We start from the raw sequence: 27,243 nt of genomic DNA, 5'->3' as shown, positions 1-27,243 counted from the left end.
TTGGGAAGAAGGGCCTGTTTGTGTGAGTTTTTGAGAGAGGCTGATAATGGGTATGTGGCTATGTGAAGCCAAATAATGTTTAACTGATATTTTACCTGAAATGCTTGGGCACCCTTCAATTCAAGATTACTTGTCAGATTTTCAATCGGAAATTCCTGTCCTCGTTCATACTCTTCTAAATTATAATTATTTAATATAAATGTCAGTTTTAGACTTTTTTTTCTTGATTGCATTTTGGAAACATTTATAGATGCCAAGTTTGAAGTAATAATAATAATAATAATAATAATAATACTTGTAATCTTTAGTGTTTGTGTTGTCGTTGCCTTTGCCAAAAAGAAAAACCTAAAGAAAATTCAACACAAATACACATAAAGATAATGCCATTCCATGACTAGGTTATCTAATAAAGAAATTGATGAGGGTGAAAAATAACCTGCAAAAATAGCCCAAGTGAATGTGTCAGAAAGAGCCCCTAGACTGATGGATGAGGAATTATTTTGGTTGTGGAGGACTCACAGTTGTAAAACTTGGGTAGAAATCATCACTCATGGACTGTAGGTTTGTGATGCATTCAGTGTCTACTGGTGCAGTAAATGGGATATGAAATTTGAGGATGCACTTTGAATTTTGTGTTGGCTGTCATTCCAACTTCTGTTGGCACTGCATGCCTGCTCATGGGGCCTGGTGGCTGGCATTGACTTCAGTGTCAATCTGTTACCACTGCCTTGTGCATGCTTTGTCTGAAGGCTCTCCTGGACCCATGTGATGAAAGACTTCACATCTCCTCTGATGCCTGCATCAAAGTAATCTCTTGGGACTTGATATCTCTTATTGCACTCTCATTGGCTCCCATTGCTATTCCAATAACACTTGTATCATCTGCTCTAGCCGAAATAATCGAAGGTTCAGTGTATGATCAATCTCGGCCACCTCCTGAGATCTTCAACATAACAGGTGCAGTCCTGACTCATTCTGTATGACATTTGAGAAGTGACCTATGGCCATGAACCCAGAAAAGGCTGTGGAACATGACAGCATCTCATTTTTTGAACATTCTAGCACAAGTGTTGAAGACTTGTGCTCCAGAAGTTGTCCCACCCGTAGTTAAGCTAATTGCACTGCCATCTACCTGACAAAATGGAAATTTGTTTGCAATTGCTCTGTTCACAAAAAGCAGAATAAATTGAAACCAGCCAGTTACCATCCTATCAAGTTATCAGCAAAGTGATGGAAAATGCTTCGACACTTGTGGCACCTACATAGCAATAACCCATTCACCAATTATTTGGTCATGCTCTTCCTGCGTGGCGTTTTACCTCTTCACAGTCTTGGTGTGAACATGGACAATACAATTGAATCAGAAAGTGAAAGTGAATACCTATGACATTAACCAGCATTTGATAGAGTGTGGCTGCCACAAAATTGGAGTCATTAGGAATTTTGGAAAACTCACCAGATGTTGGAGTACTATCTGGTGCAAAGGAAGTTGATTGTCATTGTTGGAGGCCAGTTATCTTGGCTGCGTTCGGGTTGTTGGGGTTCTATGACCAACCATCTTCAAAAGTTTCATCGCTGACATTCCCTTCATCAGAAGGTCAAAAGTGGGGATTTTGATAATTTGATTGTGTTCAGTATCATTAGGATTCCAGAGGTTGAAGCAGTCAGTGTCTGTTTGCAGCAAGTTCTGGATAGCAAACAGGGTTGTGCTCACAGTGGAGAGTAACATTGGTGCCACACAAGTTCCAGGTGCCAGCCATTTCCAACAAGTGAGGATTCGATATCTCCGCGTGACACTCAATGGCAGATTCATGGAATCCCCACCATCATGGGATTGCCATTAACTAAAATAGTTCAACAACGTAAATGCTGTGCAAGAGCAGGTCAGAAGTTTGGCACAACATTGTGGGCCGAAGGGCCTGTGTTCTAAGCCAAGTTTTCTCTGCTGAGTAACTGCGTAGCCTCCGTCCCCACCACTGCCACCTTCCAAAAAAGTGTGTCCAAGATCTATATGCTGCAAGTCAGGTGTTTTATTGAATGCAGCCAAGTGGACAGTATTTAACAAGGCTGGCACCATCCAGGGTAGTGCTCCTCTTCATCCAACCAACCACCTTAAATATCCAGTTCCTTCACCACTAAGGCACAGAGGTGTCAGTGTGCATCATCAGCAAGATCCACTGCAGCAAACCATCAAGCCATCTTTTACAGCATCTTCCAATCCTTTGACTCCTGCTAGCTGAAAGGGAAAGTGTACCACACATTTGGGAACGCCATCTACAGATATCCCTCCAAGCCACACGTTATTCTGATTTGGTACTAAATCGCAACTCATTCATTATTCCTATGTGAAAATCTAAAACACTTTTGTAACAGCACTGTTGATGGAAGTGCACCAGATGGACTGCAATGGTCTATGAAGTTGGCTCACCATTACCTTCTGGAGAATAATGTTGAGAATGGGCAATAGTGACACTTTTACCCTGTGAAAGGATGAAGAAAATGTGTTGAAGGGTCGTTTTAATTGGTGTTGACTGACCAAATTATCCCTCGGCAGAGGCACAGAGCTTCTTGCCGATGCATTTTATGCTGGCTGTTGTAGGAAAATTCACACACTGTACAAAATTGGCTTGCTGCTTGAATCAGAGTTGGTGATGGCGTGTTTAAATTGCATAGTGATCCCAGTGCTTATTTTAAGCGGCTTTTGAATTTGGCTGCATTATCTGATATTTGTTTCATTGCTATTTCTGGGAGCGTGCTGTGTGAGAATTTTCTGCCAATTGCTTTACAACAATGATTGTACTTTATTGGCTGTGATGCACTTTGTGTCCTGAGGCTTTGAAAAATGCTATTTAATGCAAGTTTTCCTTGTTTGAATTGAAGAAAGTTCTAAAACACACAGGTCGAAACTGGAAATGGACCAAATGTTTTTTCAGAAAAAATCTTGCATTTACTATGGTTAAGTTCAGCAGCAGCAGTCAGCATCTTCAGAATAAGACTCATTTTGCAGTTAACTCAGAAAATGTGCATAATGGAATCTATAATTTTAATTATGTCTTCTCTCCCATAAAATCTGCCCTTTTAATTCCATTATGAATCTGCACATCCTATTTATTTGCCTATCTATTTAATCAAATTACATAAAATATGTCCACTAAGATTAGGAAAGATGATTTGGATATCAAATCTGGGCGTAACCATTTGAGGCACAGTTGCTCAAGATATTTGAAAAACTTGCGACAATCCAATAGCTGCTACCTATGTTTAAAACACTCCTTTTACATTTCTGTGGTGCCTTTAGAAGAGCAGGGCCACCCCCAGATCACTAGTCCCATTCGTCCCAATTTTATTATTTCAATTATTTATTCGGGCGGCGCAGTGGCTCAGTGGTTAGCACTGCAGCCTCACAGCACCAGGGACCTGGGTTTGATTCCAGCCTCGGGCACCTGTCTGTGCGGAGTTTGCACATTCTCCCCGTGTCTGCGTGGTTTTCCTCCGGGTGCTCCGGTTTCCTCCCACAGTCCAAAGATGTGCAGGCTAGGTGGATCGCTAAATGCATGCTAAATTGCCAGTAGTGTTCAGGGTGTGTGGGTTATAGGGGAATGGGTATGGGTGGAATGCTTCATGGGGCACTGTGGACCTGTTGGGCCGAATGGCCTGTTTCCTCACTGTAAGGAATGTAATCATGTAATCTAAAAAACAAATCAAGCAGCAGGACTTTCATGAATACTCATGTTTTTAATTTCTGCATTGCATCTGTGTTTGAACGCCCTTTTATTCTATCATTTTGCTCTTTGCTGATCGACCATAAAATGGTGGTATGCTGTTACAATTGTGCATGATAGTTTAGTAGTTAGAATGGATTCTAAATCAGACGTACTGAACTACACTTAGCACACTCAAATACTCGCAAAAATGAATATCTGAATATCATGGGTTTTTCTACTGAAGAAGTCAGCTATTGAGCATTCAGTATGGTTAAGCCAGATACTATCAACATATATATGGTAGGCACCCATGTAGTTTATTGAACAACTGCAAAACGATATTGCTTGTATCAGAACTGCAAAATTATTGTAACAGTTGCGTGTCTGGATTGTAGAGGAAGAGAAGCTAGTTAAATTGAGCTAAGATGTGTCACGAGGACTTTGTGAGACATTGAGACGGTCAAAAGTTGTAGTAATAAATGATTTAATTTTAAATGGTATTCTTGTAAACTTCTATTCCATTTTTTTTAGGGTCACGAAGATGAAGTATTTGTTTTGGAGCCACATCCATTTGACTCCAGAATTATTTTATCTGCTGGCCATGATGGCAATATCTTCATTTGGGACATTACTAAAGGCATGAAATCTCACCATTACTTTAACATGGTAAGTGTTCTGAGCAGGATGCAGGAGGGGCTCAGCATTTATCTTCAGTTTGAAAGAGCTTGAATTTATTTGTCTAAGTGAGATTATTATTTTTACGAAGTACGATTTTGCATGATAACAGGGACATAGGAAATGAAATAAAGAGTAGGTTATTGTAATAGCTTTCCTATTCAATAGGGTAATGGCTGATCTCTTTGTGTCCTCAGCTTCATTTTTCTATCTACTTATATCACTCTAGACTCCCTCATCTGTGGAAAGTCTAACTAATCCTGCTTTCTGTAAATTCAGTGACCTTGGCTCCATGGTGACCCAGAGAAAATCCTTTTCATGAACTCTGTCTTAAAGGGAGTTCTCTTGTTCCTAAACAGTGTCCCTATGTTCTACTGTTCCTAACAATAGGAAACATCCATTTGGTTTTCACCCTATCAATTCAATAAGATCAACACCAAGCCCCACTGGTATAGCCCAACCTATTCACCTTTTCTTCATAAGGTAAGCTGTTCATTCTCAGAATGGATTGAGTGAATCTTCTCTAACACAATTGTATGCCTTTTGAACAAGGAGATCAAGATTCTGGAATACTGTCAGATTTCTTCCCACTAAGACCTGGTACAACTGCAGTAAAACTTCCTACTTTTATATTCCATTCTTACTATAAAATGACTACTCTATGTCTAACTTACTAATTCTTGTTTTTTTTTCAGATTTTAAAATGCATTAATGTAGGTTTAAATTACCTGTGTTATGATTCCTCCTTAGATTGAAGGTCAAGGTCATGGTGCTGTATTTGACTGCAAATTTTCACCAGATGGCCAACACTTTGCTTGCACAGATTCACATGGACATCTGCTTATATTTGGGTTTGGATGCAGTAAACTGTATGAAAAGGTAATCATTTGAGTTGCTTTGTGTTTTAATCTTTCAATTTCTTTAATTTTAATTGGCAAAATCTGCATTTGCTCTGTTTATCAGATGAAGCAAGGCAAGTAATGTTTCTTTATTTAATATAAAAACCACATTATAGGTGCTGTTTTGATAATAGTTCTTACCAATTTCACATTTAGCAAAGGAAGAAATTGTTATTCTTGTTTTTTGAATGCTGTCTGTGAAGCATATTTGGAAGATGCATGTACATTGATTTTAGGTGAGACCAAGATGAGTCTTGCTTGTGATACTCTTTTTATACTTGCGTGTCTGTAATCACTTACACTGGGACAATATTTTAAACATAAAATGTAACAGAGCGCCTCATAAAGGAGTTAACTGTACATGTATCAGAGGCTTTAAAAGACTTTGATGAAGAAGGGCTAAAAGGTAGGTCTCGTAGTTTTTTTTAAAATGTAGGGTAACAAGTTAAAATAAAAAGACCTAAGCATACTGGGGCCAAAATAGATGAAAGCTCTGATGTCAAATCAAAAATGTCAGAAGGAACGGCATAGGAATCTAGAGTTAATACTTAAAATGTTGGCATTAGCTGTGAAGGAATTTATAAGCAAGGATTTGTATTTTAAGGTGACAGTGCTGCATAAAGGATTGTTGAACAAAAGAGATCCCGAGGTTTAGGTGGCACAGTATTGAGGAAGTTGCAATTTTCTATAAACCAAGAATGACCTCTTAGATATGTTTATTGGATTATATTTTTTGAAGAGTTGTTGCCGTCGAGAGGGTAGATAAAACTTTGACAATCACAGTTTTGTAGTTATATGAAAACAGCATGGTGGGGGAGGGCACGTGGCTCAGTGGTTAGCACTGCAGCCTCTCAGCACCAGGGACCCGGGTTCGATTCCAGCCTTGGGAGACTATGCACACTCCGCACAGACATTCTCCCCTTGTCTGCATGGGTTTCCTCCGGGTGCTCCGGTTTTCTCCCACTGTCCAAAGATGTGCAGGCTAGGTGGATTGGCCATGCTAAATTGCCCGTAGTATTCGGGGGTGTGTGGGTTATAGGTGGATGGGTCTGAATGGGATATATCAAGGGGCGGTGTGGACTTGTTGGGCCGAAGGGCCTGTTTCCACACTGTAGGGAATCTGATCTAATCTAATAACTTGCAGTAAGAATGATGAATGCTGACTGATGCAAGTAATTTGGCTTGGACAGCATTTTGTTCCAACATAATTGGGAATTATGATATATATAAGTACAGTTACTTATGTTCAAAATAAAAAGATCATCAAATGCAAAACTGGATGATTAAAATAAAAAACAATTGGAAAAAAATTGAAAAATGAAAATATATTTGTAGTACTTACCAAGTGTTTTGTTTGCCTAAGCATCATTTATTTGACTTGAAAAGTAGAGACTTTGCTCTGTACAGGAACAATCAAATAAAAATATGAAATAAAAACAAATTGCTGCAGAAACTCAGGTCTGGCAGCATTTGTGGAGAGAGGCAAAGTTAACATTTAGAGTCCAGTGACCCTTCTTCAAAAAGTAAAAACATACTTTGCTTCCAGATTCCAGAACAAATGTTTTTCCATACTGACTATCGTCCCTTAATTCGTGATGGGAACAATTTTGTCTTGGATGAACAAACTCAACAGGCTCCCCATCTCATGCCACCACCTTTCTTAGTGGATGTGGACGGAAATCCTCATCGAACAGAATATCAGCGATTGGTGCCAGGTCGTGAGAAATGTCTGGATGAGCAGCTGATACCACAACTTGGATATGTGGCAACAAGTAAGTGGCTTAGTTTGGTCCCAAGTCTTAGAAAGGCCTCTGAAAATGGTGTTTCAGTATTGCTTCTAAAAACTGAATGATTAAGAACAGAAAATGGCTGTTGTGCAATGTTCCACCTACAGGACTCATTGCAGCGTCTTTGTTAGATTTTATGACAAGCATTATTATAACCAGTGACTTGTAAGTTGGAACAACAAATGTAACAGATGCATGGGAATACCACTGGAACACCCCTCCAAAACCCTTATTATCCTCTCTTGAAATGATATCACTTCAATGAGGAATGCAGTGTAGCATAATAGGAGCAACACCAGGGAAAACTAAAATAGAATGCCAACTCGGAGAAGTGATATATCGGGTTACTGAACATTGGAATTTCTGAATTCTGAGCGTTCTAAACCTCGGAATTTGCATGCGACAGAACTAAATGATCCCAGCTAGCAGGTCAGAATGAAATTTCTGTAGCCTTGCAATCACCTGGAAGGAAGTGGACAATTAGACAACTCATGGGAGGAGATGGAAACTCCGGTCATTTCCAGCCTCAGCGCAGAAGACGGCAGAAATGTTGACTGATCCATTTCAACCATCACCTAAGGTCTGTGTCATCATAGATGCTGGATTTCGGCAAATATAGTTCGTACTATGTGTTATCAAGAAACAGTAATACTGACTGATACTGGTTATCGTTTCAAACCTAAGGTTCCTGTGAAGTGTCTTATGCTCAACCATATTCAACTGCTTCATCAATGATCTTGCATGCACAAGGTCTGAAGCAGGGATATTTGGTAATTGCGATGCTCAGTACCACGTGACTGTTCAGACACTGAAACTGTCTGTGCCCATGTCCGTGTATATGTCCAAGTCCAATTCCAACAAGACTGCACTGGCACCTGGTAAGTGGCAAGTAAGATCTGTGCCGTGAAGTTACCATGCTCACCAAGAGAGAATCTAATGACTTCTCCTTGATAACAATTATTATTGAATGCCAACCATCAGAATTGCTAGGGAACACTTGACTAGAAACTTGGGCCAGCTATTTACACAGGTTGCAAGTGCATTTCAAAGCCTGCACATATGTTAAATATAAGAAATACAGGAGTAGGTCATTTGTGTCAAGTCTGTCTTGCTATTCAGCAAGATCATGGCTGGTTTGCCCCAGGTATCAACACCTCTTTTGCCCCAGGTTAGTTTAGTTGTCAACTCCTTGATATTTCTAAAATCTATTTACCTCCTTTTTTAAATACTTTGTAATCTAGCCTCCATGACCCTACTGTTTGGAAGACAAAATACCTTTGCATCTTTGTTTTATATGAGAGTCTTCTCATTCTGTAATTACATGTCCCTGTTTGAGATTGTCCAATGAGTAGAAACACCTCCGCATCTACCCTGTCAACACCCCCCTTCAAAATTTTGTGTATTTCAGTAAGATTATCCTTATTCATATAAACTCGAATGAACAAATGCCTAGATAACCAAGTGTGAAGCTGTATGAGCACAGCAGGCCAAGCAGCATCTCAGGAGCACAAAAGCTGACCTTCTTCAGAATGGTCTAGGCCCGAAACATCAGCTTTTGTGCTCCTGAGATGCTGCTTGGCCTGCTGTGTTCATCCAGCTTCACACTTGGTTATCTTGGATTCTCCAGCATCTGCAGTTCCCATTATCTCTGAACAAATGCTTAACCTGCTTAGCCATTACAGATAAGTTGGGGTGCTTTTATCCCAAGAATCATTGTGGTAAATTTGTTTTGTCCAGCCTGCAATACCAGTGTATATAGATAATACACAATAGGTGCTGGAGTAGGCCATTCGGCCCTTTGAGCCAGCACCACCATTCATTCTGATCATGGCTGATCATCCACAATCAGTATCCTGTTCCTGTCTTATCCCCATAACCCTTGATACCACGATTTTTAAAAGCTCTATCCACCTCTTTCTTGAAAGTATCCTGAGAGTTGGCCTCCACTGCCTTCTGGGGCAGAGCATTCCATATATCCACCACTTTCTGGGTGAAGACGTTTTTCCTCAACTCTGTTCTAAATGGCCTACCCCTTATTTGTAAACTGTGACCTCTGGTTCTGGACTCACCCGTCAGCGGAAACATGCTTCCTGCCTCCAGAGTGCCCAATCCCTTAATAATCTTATACATCTCAATCAGATCCCCCCCCTCATCCTTCTAAACTCAAGTGTATACAAGCCCAGTCGCTCCAACCTTTCAACATATGATAGTCCCGCCATTCCGGGACTTGACCTCATGAACCTACGCTGCACTCCTCCAATAGCAAGAATGTCCTTCCTCAAATTGGGAGACCAAAACTGCGCGCAATACTCTAGGTTCAGTTTCACCAGGGCCCTGTAGAGCTGCAGAAGGACCTCCTTGCTCCTATACTCAATTCCTCTTGTTATGAAGGCCAGCATGCCATTAGCTTTCTTCACTGCCTGCTGTACCTGCATGCTTGCTTTCATTGACTGATGCACAAGAACACCCAGATCTCATTGTGCTTCCCCTTTACCTAACTTGACTCCATTTAGGTAGTAATCTGCCTTCCTGTTCTTGCCACCAAAGTGGATAACCACACATTTATCCACATTAAACTGCATCTGCCATGCATCCGCCCACTCTCCTAGCCTGTCCAAGTCACCCTGTATTCTGATAACATCCTCCTCACATTTCACACTGTCACCCAGCTTTGTGTCATCAGCAAATTTGCTAATATTACTTTTAATGCCTTCGTCTATATCATTAATGTATATTGTAAACAGCTGCGGTCCCAGCACCGAACCTTGTGGTACCCCATTAGTCACACCTGCCATTCCGAAAGGGACTCATTATCACTACTCTTTGCTTCCTGTCAGCCAGACAATTTTCAATCTGCCGGTATTTTACCCCCAATACCATGTGCCCTAATTTTGTTCACCGGTCACCAGCGTGCTATATGTTTATTTTTAAAAAACCCACGATACTGGAAATAAGAAACAAAAACAAATTTTTCCATACTGACTATCATCCCCTTAGTTCGTGATGGGAACAACTTTGCCTTGGATAAGCAAACTCAACCGGCTCCCCATCTCATGCCACCACCTTTCTTGGTGGATGTGGACTCCATTTTAGTATTCAACGCTAAATGATGATCCTTTCCGGTCAGTCTTCCTGAGTTACTACAATATAATTATTTTTATCTTTCCCACTTATTCAACCTAAGCGGCATGCTGGCTCAGTGGTTAGTGCTGCTGCCTCACAGCTCCAGGGATCTGGGTTTGACTCCACCCTCAGGGAACTGTCTGTGTGGAGTTTGCACAGTCTCCCCTGTCTGCATGGGTTTTCTCCCATGGTTCAGAGATGTGCAGGTTAGGTGGATTGGTCATGCTAAATTATACAGTTTCCAGAGATATCCAGCTAGGTGGATTAGCCATGGGGAACGTGGGATGACAGGGATAGAACATGGGGCCTGGTCTGGGTGGGATGCTCTTTGGAGGATCAGTGTGGACTTGATGGGCCGAATGGCTTGCTTCCACACTGTAGAGTTTCTATTATTCCAACCGATGTAATCACAATATGCCCTCCAGCTAGTAGATCATCATCAGCACTCTGTCCCTGGTCAAGTCATTGATATAGATAGTAAATAAATGAGGCCCTAGGGCTAATCCATGTGCACTCCAGTAGTTATGCTGTTCAATCTTGTAAAAGATCCTACTGCGTCCGTGTGTTAACCAATCCATAATCCATGCTAATATATTACCCTCCATGCTGTATGATTTTGACTTGTGCAACAATCTTTTATGAGGAACCTTGTTGGACACTTGTTGAAAATTCAAATATACTTAAGTGTCTGCCATGACTGATCTATATTTCCTTTCATCCATTATTACAGCTCTCTTTACACTACTCTTCATACCTCGCATTTGCACTCTTGCTTCCGTTCTGTCATGCAGTCCAGTTGCCTCCCTCTTGCTCGCTTGCATTCTCAGTCCCTTCCTCTTGTGCCCTCGTGTGGTCCCCCCACTGGCGCCCTCATGCGCTCCCCTTCTCCCACTTGTTTGCTTGTGCCTCGCCTGTCTCGTTCGTTCTTTTCCCCCTCCGTCTGTCGCTCCCCTGCCTTCGCTCCCTCCCTGTTATTTGAAGCATTATTTGCCTTCCTACTGCCTGCTCTACTGCCCTGTTGGTATGTGATGCATGCTAAGCTAAATTACTGTACATACCATCGTTCAGTTAGCTCTCACTTCTCATTTCACGTTAAAGTGGAAAATTTATTCACTCAACATTTGTGAATATTGAAAATTCCCTAACCTGTTTGCTGTGTTCAGGACTGGGATTGATTTTTGAATATGAAGCAAGTTGAGGGTTAAATAGGTAAGGGTGAAATGATAGAACAAGTAATCACTGTACAACTCATTAAGGATTAAGAGATAACAGTGTGGAGCTGGAAGGACACAGCAAGCCAGGCAGCATCAGAGGAGCAGGAAAGCTGAAGAATTTCTGAAGAAGGGCCCCGACCTGAAACGTCAACTTTCCTGCTCCTCTGATGCTGCCTGGCCTGCTGTGTTCCTCCAGCTCCACACTGTTATCTCTGACTCCAGCTTCAGCAGTTCTTACTATATCATATTAAGGATAATATGGTTTATGCCTCCTCCTGTTGTATAGGATGTCTTGGATGATCTTCAACCCTAACGTCCCTTTCTGATAGCTAGCATCAACATTTTCCCCTTCTCAGTGATGTCTCAGCCTTCTGAAAAACTATTGGTTTAAATATCATCTTAATGTTGGACTGTTAATAGGTGATGGTAATGTTGTGGAACAAGTAATTGGGCAGCAAACAAATGATCAAGATGAGCAAAACATGGATGTGAGTGTGCTGGATGGCATAATCCGAAATTTACAACAGGAGCAAGACCAACGGTTGGGAGCTGAACAACATGGGGCAAGTAATCCCCCCAATAGGATCAGCACACCTTCAAGAGGTACTGATTTTGTTTTTGAGTAATTATTCCTTGAGCTTTGTTTGAAATTAGCCAGCTGCAGTGTACCACGTGTTAACATTTGTATACTTCATTTGTTCAGTCACCTGGACGTGGAGAGCAATTTTGTTTTGTACAACTCAACAGCATGGTGCTAAGTCATTCCGTAATTATGTGACAATGCCATACCTAATGGTAACTTGCTGTGATGAGATGATACTTTATTGTATTCTTATTTGTTATGCCCACTTTCAAAGTGTCTAAAGTTTTAAAATACATTAGACATAATTGACTTTCATATATTTCTAATCCTGTTTAATATAAAAGAAATTGTGCATTGTAAAAATCTTGAAGTTACACAAATCATCTTTCACCAACGCTTAGGAACAGAGTCTTACAGCACGGAAGAAGCTCTTTGGCTCACCAAATCTGTGCCGAAGCTACAACCATCTACATTAATCTCACATTCTGGCATTTGGCCCATAGTCATGAATATTATGACATTTCAAGTCCTCATCTACATAATTTTAAAAGGTTATGAGGTTTCCCGTCTCTTCTACTCTCAAGGCAGTGCATTCCAGATTCACATCACCCCCTAGGTGAAAAAAATGGTTTCCTTAAATCCCTCCCTCCTCCTGCCCTTAAAATTATGTCCCCTTGTTATTGACCTCTCAGCAAAGGGGAACAGTGTTTTCTGTCCATGCCCCTTATAATTTTTATGTACTTCAATTAGTTGACCCTCACCCCTGACCCTCCCCAGCCTACTCTGCTCTTGAGAAAAGAACCGGAGTCTATCCAATCTTTTTCATAATTGAAATACTCCAACCCAGGCAATATCCTGGAGAATCTCCTCTTCACTTTTTGCATTATAGTCACATCCGTCTTGCCGTGTGTGGTGACCAGAATTGCACACAATACTCCTGTTGTTGCCGAACCAAAATTTTTGTATAGCTGTAACGTAACCTCTGTGCTCTGAAAAATTATTCCACAATTGACAAAGGCAGGTGCCTCATCTGCCTCATGTACTGTTTATTAAAACAGGTTATAATTTTATAAGTGTTTTAACGTACAATACATAATCAGGGTTAGAGACACACTAAAAAAATTATTTAAAAATTGTCGCTTCAGTGCTTTTAGTTTTGCTGTGTTAATACAATAATAAAGCTAATCCTACCATTTAAGTAGTTTTTTTGTGGTATGGTTTGTTTCAGTGTCAGTGTATTTACATTAACACAAAATAAGTCTTTAGGATACCCAAAGCAGGCTATATTATCATCGGCATGGTTGGAGTTTAGTCAAGGTTTCTGGTGTCTGAGTGTGTGTTAGGACAAATTTTTAGTTGTATCTTGGATCTGGCAGTTTGCAGCTTGCTGAGAGAGGTTATACATTATAAATGACAGAGATTGCCTTGTAAACCTCATTGACTACATGCAAAGTGGGTGAGGCTTAACCTGAGTTTGAAGCTCATGAGAACATCGGAAGGTTTTGCCTAGTTTGAAGCTATTGGAAGAACCTACAGTGGATCTCACAGTATCCTACTGCAAAAAGAAGGCAACCAGAACAACAGACTGAGTCTTGCACGATAAAGAGGATAAATGAAAATAGAAAATATTACCTCTGAGTATTACATGTAGTATTATTTGCAACAAAGGAAATTTATCCAGAAGTTATATTTACGTATGGTCCTTACAGTCTTGCAGCAATAACAAATGAAATACCTGAGTGCATAAAATATTAATTCATTAATTTTAGTGTTCTCAAATTTACTTTATTGTATATAGAACAATACAGAATGAAGCAAACCAAGTTTGTAGCTTGATAATTTTGTAAGAAAAATGAAATAATGTGGTAAAGTTCTGCCTATTAAAGGTTAGGTTTCGTTTCGAATGTGGCCCCAAACCAGGTCATAGTTGAGATTTTAAAAAGAAGTGAGGGGTAGAATTCAGATAGGACACTTCATGCAGTATTCTACTTAAACCATTTTGTAAATTCCTCTGTAGGACAAAGACACAACTTCAAACAGTAGTGGTAATGTGAGTCATTGTATTAATTGGTGGATAGAAAAGCATTGGTTGTATTTGTAGTTGACTTCATTGTCCACTGTTGAACACTAACACTGTAAAGTGTGTTCGGGATGATTTTCTAGATTGACATGTTGAGGTACTAACTACAGAACAAGCTGTTTGAGATCTAGGATTATAAACCAAAAAGGACTAACCTTGTTTAAAAAAAACCTTTTGGAATGAGTGACCATAGCATGATAAAATTTTACTATTCGTTTGCAAATGGTGTTATTCATTCTGAAGCTAAAATGTTAAATTTGAACAAACAAAATTTTGAAGGAATGTGTTCAAATTAGCTGAGGTTGATTGGCAAAATACATCAAAAGTATGAAGATACAGAGGCAATGGATAGTCTATAAATAATTTTAAATAAAAACCAAAAGAACTGCGAATGCTGTAAATCAGGAACAAAAACAAAGTTTCAGGAAAAGCTCAGCAGGTCTGGCAGCATCTGTGAAGGAGAAAATCAGTGTTACCATTTTGAGTTCTCAGGAAGGGTCATGACCTAAAACGTTAACTCTGTTTTCTTCTTCACAGATGCTGCCAGACTTGCTGAGCTTTTCCAGCAACTTTGTTTTTGTTGCTTTAAATAATTCTCTCTGTTTACAGCAATTTTACATTTCTTCGAAGCCCACAAACCCCAAAAATGTCAGCCAACTGTGCCAAACAAAGGAAGTTAATGATTGCCTGAGATGAAAAGGGGTTAAAAAAGAGTCTATACAGTTGCCAGAAATAGTTGTGTACTTGAGGATCAGCAGGCTTTTGGAAACATGCAAAGGTGTACCAAGGATCTGATAAAGGAAGGGCAAATAAAATATGACTGTAAACTAGCAAAATAACAAAATGGGCTGTAAGAGCTTCAAGTACATGTAAAGGAAACTTTAGACTAGGACAGATGAGAATCCATGCCAGACAGAGTTGGTACGGACTAGAGAAATATGATATTTATGATGGAGATTATGCAAGAAATCATCCAAAACAGAGATCTAAGGGATTAGGGACAATAAGGAACTGTAGGATTTTCTTCAATTGTTTAGAATTAGGGTTTTACTGTATCTGGAGTGTTGTGTGCCGTTTTAGTCTCCTTACCTCAGACGGGATATTATTTCCACAGAATTAAAGCAACTAAGCTTCACCATAGTTGTTGTCAAAATAGTGGGTCTGCCCTTTGGGGAGAGATCAGGCAACAAGCCCTGTATTTTTTTGAGGTTTGAAGATTGAGAGGTAAGACCATAAGAGGTGGGAGCAGAATTAGGCTGTTTGGCTGATCGAGTCTGTTCTGCTATTCAGTCATTGCAGATATGTTTCACAATGCCGTTCTCCTGCCTTCTCCCCATAACTCTTGATCCTCTTAATAATCAAGAACCTATCTATCTCTGTCTTAAATAACTGATCACAATATTCCAAATGCTGTCTGACCAGATCCTTATACACCCACAATAATACATCTCTGCTTTTGAATTCCATATCTGACAATCTAATTGAAACATACCTGCATTTACTATGCCTTTAAGTATTTTATAAGGTAGCCCCCCCCCCGGTCATGGAGTCTGGGAAGAGAAATTCAAAATAAGGGGGGAGCCACTTTGGACTGATAACTAAAGAGTTTTTACTGAGAGGGTTGTGAAGCTCTAGCTTTCTCCAGTCAACAGGAAACTCCGCTTTGAGTATATTTAAAGTCAAGGTTGACACATTTCTAACTACCAATAATGTAGAGAAATAAGGGAATAGTCTAGAATAAGGGCAATGACATGATTGGTTGTGATTGTATTGAGCGATAGATGGTTAATGGACTGAATGGCCAATATACCGAATGATGGACATAAAGATATAATTTGCTTGACTGTACAGGAGTGATTGAACTGAGCACCAGTTGTGTTCACATTGATTTACCTCAATCAGCGTACCTTGATTTCACATAATATTATGTAATAATCAACATGTTGAACTTGCCTGCACCAATTGGTATTATTAAATGAATGTTTACACTTCATTCTCCTCAATGTACAGCAACTTGCATAGCTTTCTATTTCAATAAAATGTTCTACTTACAGACCTAGTTATAGCTAATTTCCTGTTTTGGTCTTGTATCTTTTTTCAAAAAAACTGTCTTTCTTTGCTGTAACCTCTGCCAAATGCAGGGAGCCAGAAAACCAAGTATAATGTGTTTTCTCATTGAATTGAAATAGCATTGGAGAAATTCAGCAGGTCAGAGAGAGAAACAGTTAACCTTTTTGAATCCGCTGACTGTTCTGTCAGAAGAGCTCAACGAGCTGAACCTACTTCAGGTTCTGAAGAAGAGACATTGGACTGAGAACATGAGCCCTGTTTCTCTTTCCACAAGCTGTCAGAATGGCTGAGTTTTTCCAGCACTTGTTCTGTTTATGATATCTAGTGTCCTTGGCATTTTGCTTTTTTCTTCATGTGATTTGGATGTCTCTGGCAGAGACATAGTTTGTTACCTATCCATACTTATCATTGAACTGAGTGGAATTCTAAGCTATTTCAGAGGGAATTTGAGAGCCAGCTGCATTGTTTTTGGTTGGAATGACTTATAACCTGGACCAAATAAAGATGGCAAATTTTTGAAAGGTGTTTGTACAACAATCAATAACACATGTCATGGTCATGATTATTGAAGGGACCTTTTGATTTCTGATTTATTAATCAAGTTTAAATTCCACCAGCTGTAGTTAAGAGGTTTGAATCAATGCCCCCAGAACTTTAGCTTGGGCTTCTGAAATACAAAAAGAGAATGCTGGAGAAGCTCTGCAGATCTACCAGCTGGTGTGGAGTGAGAAACAGTTATCATTTAAGTTCAGATGACTTCTTCAGAACTGAAAGGGGTTGGAACATGGTGTTTTTTGAAACAGGTCGAGGAAATACCACAACAACAGATGATATGGAGGCCCAGTGCAAAACACAGGCTGCTCATTAGGGTGAAAGAAATAAACATGTAAAATGGGTGTAAATGAAGTTGTGGAAGTCTGAAAATGGATCCTTTGAAGTTGAATCACATCAGACTCAAAATATTAACACAATTTCTCCATCCATGGTTTCTGCCAGACATGCTGAGTTTCAACACTCTAGTGATTTTCTAGCGCGCACACTGTCTCTCCTTAGTGCTTGTGCAGTTATTAAAACAAGCTAAGTGTTGAGTTCTGATAAAACATTATTGACCTGAAATGTTAACTGTTCTTTTCTAAGTAGATTTATCTGACTGTCTGAGTTTTGTAGAATTTGTTATAATATATCTGATGCCTTTCATTAGCAAATTAACTAGGCCACTACACTTTTCCTTGAAATCCCACCTCTATCTGCAGCTATTTCTCAAAAAAATTAACAGATAAGATTTCTCTAATCCTAATTTTTATGGAAAAGATGAATAGGCTACACAATTTCAGGAAAGTATTTACTGAAAAGAAACTAGAGGGTAGATTGCATTATTCAACTTTGAAGTGTATATTTACAGATTCTACTTTATATTCTGACACAATTTCAACCAACTGAGTAGTAAAAGTGCAGATATTGAAAGAGTAACGGTATATGTCACGTGGTAAGCCATCAAAATTGGATAATTTAAGATGCTAAAGATTCTTTGTCTTGCTCAACTTCAATGTTTTGTTCTGCTTTAAGTTTTAAGGAACCCCAGCTCTGACATTTTGTCACCACCAAATGTGGGACTGCGCCGTAGTGGACAGATTGAAGGTGTTCGTCAGATGCATCACAATGCTCCCCGTAGCCAAATAGCCACAGAAGGTGACATCATGGCCTGGAAGCGAAGAGTGGTAGTACCAGAAATACAACCAAGTGTGAACAGGTATGGTCGTACAGCAAAAATCTGAAACTGATTATTTAATATGATTTTCCTCATTTCTTAGTCAAGTGTAATAGTGAGTTGTCCTCTCCATTGGCAGGAAGAAGTAAAGTGAAGTTAGGCCTGCCTTAAAGGTTTCCTTGTGGCTTCAGTTTGACTTGTTCCACCTCTTCTGCCTACATACACTGTATCCTGGTTTATTATTAGAAACAAAAATAGAAATTGCTGAAAGAGCAGTTTCTCAGTTCTGAGGAACTTGATCTGAAACGTTAACTCTGATTTCTCTCCGCAGATGCTGCCGGACCTCCTGACCTTTCCCAGCAATATGTGTTTTTGTTTCTGATTTACAGCAACTACAGTTCTTTTGGTTTTTACAGTGTTATTTCCTGTTGAATGTTAATTGTGTTTATTCATAAAAATAATTTTGGAGCTATGTGTAGCCATCAACTGAAGACTGAACTTACCTGACTTCATCATTTAAGACTGTTAGAATGTATTAAAGAATGGTTTTGAGTCTGTCTGCATGTGATAAATTTAATGTTGGATCCTCATTGTCACATAAATTGAACAATGGACTGCTTTTAAAGAGGAGATCATTCAGGTATGCCCAGGTATAATCCTTCAAATGTGAAAAGTAGAACAAAAATCCTGAGATTCCTTTATGATAAAGGAGAGAAATTAAGATAATGCAGAAGTGTGCTTAAGACAAGTGGCCAGTAGAAAATAACGTTGGGTACCAAAAGGAATAGCAAAGGTTTAGCAAGGAGATGCAAGAGCAAATGAAGAGCAAGTTAAGAGAAACAGAAATTGAGGAAAGACTCGTAACCAACATAGAGGTGTTGCAAGGTCTTTATGGCCAAATAAACAGTAAAAGTGTGGTAAAAGGAGTACGGCCAGTTTGGGTCCAGAAAGGTGATGCACACCTGGAGGCAAGAGGTTGAGGTGTTAAATGTGTACTGTACCTCTGTTTTCACCAAAGACAGTGATGCTATCCAGGCCATAATGACAGTGGAGAACTGGATAGACACAAAAATGATGGGGCAGATTTTTTGATAGACCTTTGGTGCAAAGTTGACAGTGCAGCAGGACCGGAAGAGATGAATACAAAGATTCTGAAGTTAGTGTGTAAGTTGCAGGTGCAGAGGCCACAATCTTTGTCTTCCCTAAAACTTACAGGAAGTGCCAAAAGACTGGAGTATTGGAGTGTTTTTTGTCTGCCTCGTTTCCTGGAATGCAGTCTGAAGTCCTTCATTGGTTGCAACTGACTTTGGGATTATATGTAATCATGTGATGTGGTGCATAAATGCAAGGTGTATTTTGTTTCACGCTCTGGTTCTAATGCTCATTCTCACTCTGTCTTTCCGCCCTCGTACTAGGATGGAGTTGTTATGGAATTTTCTTTTATTTTTCACTGCAGATCACATTTTTGTTCCTTTTATTCAGGATGCAGGAAGATTTTAGGATTGCTAAAAGCGAAGAGGAAATTGCCTTGTATACAAGAGAGAAGAAAAGACGACCAGTACATATTACACAAAAGGTGGGTGATTTCACTGGTGTTAACAACTAGGTTGTTTTATTTATTTGCCGCCTCTGAGCTCCTTTCATCCAGGGGTCTAATCACTTGATCCCATCAAGTGCTCACGTAACCACTTGTATGCTGACTGACACTGAGTTAAACAGCAGCTTGATTTTAAACCTTAATCATTTTCAAATTCTTTCATCGTTTCGACTCTTCGTATGTCTGTAATCTTCTCCAATCCCAAATCTGTAGGTGTGCTCATAAGGTTCTAGCATTGTTAGCGTCCTTGACATTTAATCCATATATTCAGTCATATGACACTGACAAAGAACGGAAAGTTAGGCAAATACGACATAAGAATATCAGAAATACAGGTGGATCATTTATCTCCTCAAACCTGATGCCCTCGCCCTGCCGCCCCCTTGGTAAAATAGTGTTCATTTGCCCCAGGCCTCTTTCGTGCCAGCTCCTCATTGTCCTTAATTCCTTGATTTTTCAACAATCCATCTCCTCTTTAAATACTTTAATCTAGCTTCTAAAACTTCATTAGCCTCAGAAGAAATTCCTTCACAAGTCCAGTTTTAGGTAAATGTCTGCTATTCTCTAACAATATCTACTGACTCTCGCTTAGCGAAAACATCATCACAACATTTACCCTGTAAAGTCTTCTCAAAATCTTGTATATTTCATTTAAGATCACCTCTCCTGCCTCTGAATTCTAAAGAATTAAGGCCCAACCTAAAATAAAACAAGTGCAGATTAGATTCCCTACAGCTGGAAATGCTGGAGAACTGAAACAAAAGCAGAAGTCGCTAGTGAAACTCACCAGGTCTGGCATTACCTGTGGGAAGAAAACAGAATTTCAAGTCTGGTGGCTCTTCGGAACAGTTAGCTGGTAGGAAAACATGGTATTTATTATAAAGACTTAAGTTGAGAAAATTAGGGGTGAGGAGCGAGGACTTCATTCTGTTGTTCCAGTTTCTCCACCTGTCACTTCTATTCTGATGATGTCACCTTCCATAGAGGGCCTCAAAAATGTCCACCTTTTTCCTCCACCAAGAATTTCCCACTACCATCGTCGACAGAGCTCTTAGCTGTGTTTGATCCATCTTTCACATTTCTACCCTCGCCCCTTCCCTTCCTTCCTATAGCAGTGATAGCATTCTCCTGCTCCTCATTTACCACCCCACCAGCCTCTGCATTGTAAGCTGCCATTTCTGTCACTTCCAACAGGATGTCACTATAGGCACATATCTCCCTCCTGCCACCTTCTCCACATCACAATCCCCCCATTCCCCGGCAGCATTCCATCTGGTCCACTCTGATCTGTTTTCCACCATTCCCAACACCACCTCTCACCCCCACAACATCATCCCATGCAATCATAGAAGGTGTGACACCTGACCATTTACCTCTCCCTCCTCACCATTCAAGGTCCCAGACATGCCTTCCAGGTGAAGCAGTGATTTGCCTGTACTTACTTCAGTCTAACCTAATGAAGAGGAAGAGAGAAACTTTCAGCAGGTGCAAGGGAAGCAAATTAGTGGAGACATTAGTGCAAGGCGGAGCTTAAGAAAGCAATTAGGAAAGCAAAGAAGAGGTATGACAATGCTCTGGCTGGTAAAAGTAGGGAAAATCCCAAGATATTCTCGAAGTATGTCAATGGGATGACGATAACCAAGGAAAGAGTAGGGAGCAAGGGAGCAGTCCGTGAATGGAACCAGAGGACATTAGTAGAGTGTTGAACCAATACCTTACATTCAACTTCACCCAAGAGGAAGAAGTTGAAGGTAATGACCCCAGGGGAGAGACTGCGAGGTGCTTGTATAAGTTGACATAAAGTAGGACAGGTATTGGAAGTATTGGCAGACTTAAGCGGACAATTCTCCAGATTTGGATAAAGTGTCCTAGACTGTTGTGGGAGTGAGGAGATTACAGGGGCACTGACCAAAATCTTAATTCCTCGCTGGCTGCGTGTCAGATGCCAGAGTAGAAGAGCACAGCTAATATCGTTCCAAGGTGATGGCCTAGTGGTATTATCACTGGACTGTTAATCCAGAGACCCAGATAATGTTCTGGGGACCCTAGTTCGAATCCCGTCATGGCAGATTGTGGAATTTGAATTCAATAAATGTCAGGAATTAAGATTCTAATAATGACCATAAATCCATTGTCGATTATTGGGAAAAATCCATCTGGTTCACTTATGTGCTTTAGGGAAGGAAACTGCCATCCTTACCTAGTCTGGCCTGCATCTGACTCCAGATCAACAGTAATGCGGTTGACTCTGGATTGCCCCCTGGCTATTTTGGAATGGGCAAAAAATGCTTCCTGGCTAGTGACATCCTCATCCCTTGAATGAATAAAGAAAAAAAAATTAAGAAGGGTTGTAGACATAAGCCAGAGAACTACAGATCAATGAGTTTCAAGTCAGTGGTAAAGAAACTATGGAAGAAAATTCTGAAGGAGAACGTCAATCTCCACTTGAGAGAGGTAAGGCTTGATCAGGGATAGTAGGCGTGGATTTGTCAGAGGGAGGTCCTGCGTATGAAATTTAACTTGAAATTTTTGTGAATGTGATCAGATGTGAAGATGATGGTACTGCAGTTGATGTATGGATTTAAGCAAAGCCTTTGACAGTATCCCACTTAGGAGACTGTACAAGAAGGAAAACCTACGTGGGATACAGGGTAAAGTGGATTGAAAATTGGCTTAGTTGTTGGAGACAGAAAGTGATGACTGAAGGCTGCTTTAGTGACTGCAGTACCAAACTGATCTTGCTGGGTCCCTCTTTATTCGCCATTTCTGTAAATAACATTGACCTCTGTGTGGGAGGCAGTATGAATTATTAAGTTTGAGAACGACAGATTGATCAGGTGGTTAATGGTAAGGTTGAATGTCTTAGAATGGACAGGTATGTGGAAGGTGGAATTTAGCTCTGAAATGTGTGAAGTGATACAGTTTGGAAGGAGTAATTTGACAAAGTATTCAGTGAGTGGCGTGTTCTGCGAAATGAAGGGACCTTGACATGGTTGTTCATTGATGTTAGAAGGCAGATGGGCATGTTACTAGGGTGGTAAAAAGGCCTTTATCAATCGAGACACAGATTATAAAAACATGGAAGTCATATTAGCATTATGTAGAACGTTAGTGAGACGATGGCTAAAGTACTGTGCATTCCTGGTTGCCTCGTTACAGGAGTAATGTGATCGCACCAAAATGGTTGCAGAGGATTCACCAAGATGCATGAGTCACATTGTGTTCACCTGCCAAATAGCTAAGCTCTGGAATTACATCTCCCTCCCTCCCTGATTCTGTTCTCTGAATATGGACTCTTAAACCTACTTTTTATCTAAGTCTTTGGTCATCTGCCCCCTCTATCTCATTTCCTCGTGTAACTCAACTACTTTTGCTGCCAGTTAACTTTGTTCACGACATTGCCCTAATTATTGAATCAGAGAACGATTGTCTCCTATTTTAAGATATTGCTAAAGTACAGCACATAGAGTCATTGAATTCAAAGCTGTCTTGTGAAGTAATGGCCATCTTGATCTGACCCATTTCTTGCTTCAGTTTGCATAAACCCATGAATAGGCCTAAGGCAAGTAAAATAATCCAGTGTACCTCATTACCTTGAAAAGATGAAGTGTCTCAGAAATATTGAGAAATAGTTGAAGGTAACTTTCATGCTCTTATTTTGCAGTAGCGATATGATTGGATGTTGCTGTCAAGACAAAACAGTGATCTGTTTATCATGCATTAAGTAATGTAGTATATAAATTTAAGTGCAGGCCTGATGCTAGGTATGTTGGCCTACATGTCAAAGCATTTTACTTGGGCTGTTTGCAGGAAGGTACAATACTTGCTGTACCCAACTAGCCTGTGCCTCTAAAACTCGGAACATGCTTTCCCACACTAAATGTGATTCTGTGATTGGGTAGCATTTGCCAATTATTTCCAAATGTGCTAAAAATGATGCTGGCAACTGATTTAGGATTGCCAGTCAAGCTTGCAATGTGGTATCCGTTTCCAAGGAAGAGTCACCGGGCCCAAAATGTCAACTGTTTTTTTACCTCCACAGATGCTGCCAGACCTGCTGATCTTTTCCAGCAACTTTGTTTTTGTTCATGATATCCTTGCACTTGGTTCAGGCTGCATATAATAGTACACACAGCCTTGTTTTGCAGGCAGAAAGAACATATATACATTTTGTACCTGTTTCAAATTAAAATGGCCATTCTCCATTCATTCCTCAGAGCAATGCCTGACCAAAGCAATCAATCTGCCTGGTTTAAATTTAAGCAAAGGTTGACAATTCGCTGTCAGTCATCAAAGTATCCATGATAATGTCTCTACTAATCAAAACTCCATTGGCTAAGCAATCAATGCACTTTTCAAACTGTATAAAATGCAATTCTCCTTTAAATTTGTATTCTTGCGGAAGGTCCTGGTGAGTCCAAGATGAAAAGCTTGACAAGATGTACCTTTTTTATGTTAAAATCTCTGTTAAGGTGTTGTTCAGAAAATATTCTGATGTCTTTGTTGCAGCTGAAGTGGATCACCTCATACTTGCAGTGACTATCATCTGTCAGTTTTAAATCCCCACACACAATCTGTCCATAATAAAAGAAAATGCTGGAGAAACTGAGGAGACCTATAGCATCTGTGGAGAGAAAAACAGGGTTAAGAGTCATATCAGACTTTGTTAATTCTGTTTCTCTCTCTACAAATGCTGCCAGACCTACTGATATTTTCCAGCATCTGCACTAGTTTGTTTTTATGATTTTATAACTTCCATCTACAGAACTTATTGTTGCTCCTATCTTAGTGTCATGTGCACACTGAGTGATGTGATTGGTTCCTATTAGCAGTGTTCAAGGGAGAGATAGTGGTGTAGTGTTATTGTTACTGTTCTAGTTATCCACATGTTTGAGTCTATTGGTCAGGTGACATGAGTTTGAATCTCAGCATGGTGAAATTTGAACTCAATTAATGAAAAACCTGGAACTGAAATCTAGCCTAATGGTGACTATTGTTACTAAAACCTATGAAGTTCATCACTGTTGTTTAGAGAAGGAAACTCTTGCTACCCTTCCTTGCCTGGTCTGATCTATATGTGACTCCAGAGCCATAGCTATATGTTTGGCACTTAAATGCTCATTGAAATAATGTTGCAAGCCACTCATTTATATATAACCTTTACAAAAGTCTGCTGCATTGATCAAGGCACTGAAAACAATCATACCACATGCAGCCCTATTGACTGTGCAAACTGTTCCTGTGGACCTGTACCAAAATTGGAAGAGCTATCCCTCACACTAGTTGGGCGACAGTCCAACCTTGTAAGCTATGATTAGTGTTCAGTTTGCCCTGTCCCACAGACAAGTCAGAACTACCGAATGGCTGTGGCATAGTAGCAACAGTCAGGGAGTTGTTGTCCTGGAAGTCCTCGACATTAACTCCAGATCTCATGACCTCTCATAGTATTAAGTAAAAAGTGGGCAAGGTAACCTTCTCCTGAATAATATCTACCCCCAACCCAATCCCCATTCCCAGCAGGTGAATCCGTTCTCTCACCTGTTGATCATCTTGGAGGATACATTGAGGATGATGAGAGCACATAATACACTTTTGATAGTAGGCTTCATTTTCCATCATCAAGAGTGGCATGGTGACACCATTGTTGACCTTGTTGGCAGAGCTCTAAAGGACACAACTTCTAGATTGGGCTTGTGACAGAGTGAACAAGAGGAAGAAATGTGCATGACTTTGGCCACAGCAGTCTGCCTGGTTTAGATGTTTGTGACAGTACCAGTAGGAATGGCTGTAGTGCAAACCTTAAGCTGAAGTGCTGCCTTTACATTTGAGGATGCCCTCCATTGTGTCATGAGGCATAAACGCATGCTGAGTGGGATAGGTTTCAAATAAATCTCGTAGCTGGGCATCCATGAGATGCTGTGGGGCATCAGCAATGGCAGAAGTGTATTCAAACACAATCTGTAACTTCAAGGCTCACCGTAATTTCCACCTTGCCATTCCTATCAATCCAGGAGATCAACCATTATGCCAGGAGTATCAGGCATATCTAAAAATGAAGCTGAAACGCAACACTTCATGCATACTAAGCAGTATGCTAAGGTTTTGGAGTAGATCTGTAGCTCGGGTCGTGGGTGTTGAGATTGGTTGGCATTCCACTGCAGAGGAAACCCAGAAGTGAGGCAACCCATTGCAACGGACCCCAGAGTTTAAAAACCAGGCGGGAAAACACTCTGCTTCATCAGAGGCTTCACTGAGGCTGTTGCCAAGCACGGTAATGAAACATCTCTGGAACAACAAACCAGCTCAGCGAGCCAACCAACCTCAAGCAGCATGCTATCACTCATAATTAACAATTGAAAACAACCAACAGATCGTATATGCTGTCCTTTCGTGCTAAATCAAATCATGCAAGATGGTAGACAATTAAACGACTCACAGGAAGAGAAGACTCTACAACTATCCCTATTGTTGATTATGGTGGAGCTCCGTCCATGAGTGAAGAGCATCTGGCTCAAACACTTTGTAATCAAAAGTTGACAATCGATCTTGGCCTCTGAACGTGCTCCTAAATGTCAGCCATCACCGATTTTGTTCACTCCATATGATATAAGGGAATGGCTAAAAGCATTGGGTACTGCAAGCACTGTGCAGCCTGACAACATTTTGGCACAGTTCAGGTCTGTCCTGCTCATTTTTCTAATTCTTTACCTCTATTTGTTTCTGTTCTGTTCTCTAATCTTTATCTGACCTTTCCCTTGATGTGCTGATTTGTCACTGATCCAATAATCTTAATCTTATTCTTTTATTCTTACTCAAGGCTGAGTTTGATAGATTTTTTTGGTAGACAGTGGTTTTAGAGTTGAGAGATGCTGACAAAAGTGGAGCTGAGACCAAAACCATTTTGGTCATGATTTTATTGAATGGTGGAGCAGACTCAAAGGCCCAAATGGACTGTTCCTATACCTAAATTCCTGATGTATCATGCTAATTTTAAAAGGAGTTTTACTATACCTCGTAGGTGACCCTTTATTTTGATTTTGATCTGGAAATCATATCTTTCAAAAAATAGTTTGATTTTTGATTGAAAAGAATTCCTTGTTTTGGTATTCTCATTTTAGAATGACTCCTTGGAGTCGTGGGAACACACCAAAAGAAAAATGAGGGCACAGCGTCGTGAGCAACACAAGTATAGAACGCGTGCTGCTGTGGAGGAACTAGCTCAATTTTTCCATGAAGAAGCAGAGGAAGTTAGTTCTGAAGAGGTTCGTAATACAAGTCATACTTTGCATCCCTGATTTCACATAATACAGCAGTTTATTTTTTAAGTTATTGCAAAATTTGATTGTACTAAATTCGAGAAGGCTACTTTTAAGATTCAGGAAAAGATAGAAGATTGATCATAAAGCAAAATTTCTAAAATACTGTTGAATGCAAAGTAACATATATTTGAATGCATACTTGACTTGTCAAAAACAGTTTGCATTGTAATTTATCGTATAGAATGCGAAATATTTGTGACGAGGAAACGTTTTTTTCCTTCGAAGGTTGAGAGTCTTTGGAATTCCCTGCCTCAAAAGGCTGTGGATGCAGAAGCTTTAAGTATTTTTAAGACAGAAGTAAATTCTTGATTCCTGGGAGGAAAGATTATCAGGGATAATGCAGGATTATGGAGTGGAGGTTAAAATTGGATGAGCCATGACCTGAGTGAATGGTGGAGCAGGCTCGAAGGGCTAAGTAGCCTGCCCTTGTTTCTTGTTCCTGTGGCACAAAAATAAAACTGGAAAGTTGGTCCAACCATGGCAA

The 27,243-nt window shown here is 40.1% G+C and overlaps 1 protein-coding gene across 3 annotated transcripts in view; it reads left to right on the top strand.

The window, feature by feature from the left end:
- The window catches only part of LOC125456751 (bromodomain and WD repeat-containing protein 3-like), a 180,380-nt gene that overhangs the window by 70,355 nt on the left and 82,782 nt on the right, over nt 1–27,243 (top strand). For all 3 annotated transcript variants that reach the window (XM_048540134.2, XM_048540133.2, XM_059650165.1), the window contains 7 exons: nt 4,236–4,370; nt 5,130–5,258; nt 6,825–7,050; nt 11,823–12,005; nt 17,702–17,885; nt 19,326–19,419; nt 26,559–26,702. In XM_048540134.2, coding sequence (XP_048396091.1) covers nt 4,236–4,370; nt 5,130–5,258; nt 6,825–7,050; nt 11,823–12,005; nt 17,702–17,885; nt 19,326–19,419; nt 26,559–26,702 — 1,095 coding nt within the window. The remainder of the gene's footprint in view (nt 1–4,235; nt 4,371–5,129; nt 5,259–6,824; nt 7,051–11,822; nt 12,006–17,701; nt 17,886–19,325; nt 19,420–26,558; nt 26,703–27,243) is intronic.

The sequence above is a fragment of the Stegostoma tigrinum genome, chromosome 12, assembly GCF_030684315.1.
Source record: "Stegostoma tigrinum isolate sSteTig4 chromosome 12, sSteTig4.hap1, whole genome shotgun sequence".
NCBI lineage: Eukaryota > Metazoa > Chordata > Chondrichthyes > Orectolobiformes > Stegostomatidae > Stegostoma > Stegostoma tigrinum.
This window is presented reverse-complemented; position numbering and strand designations above follow the sequence as displayed.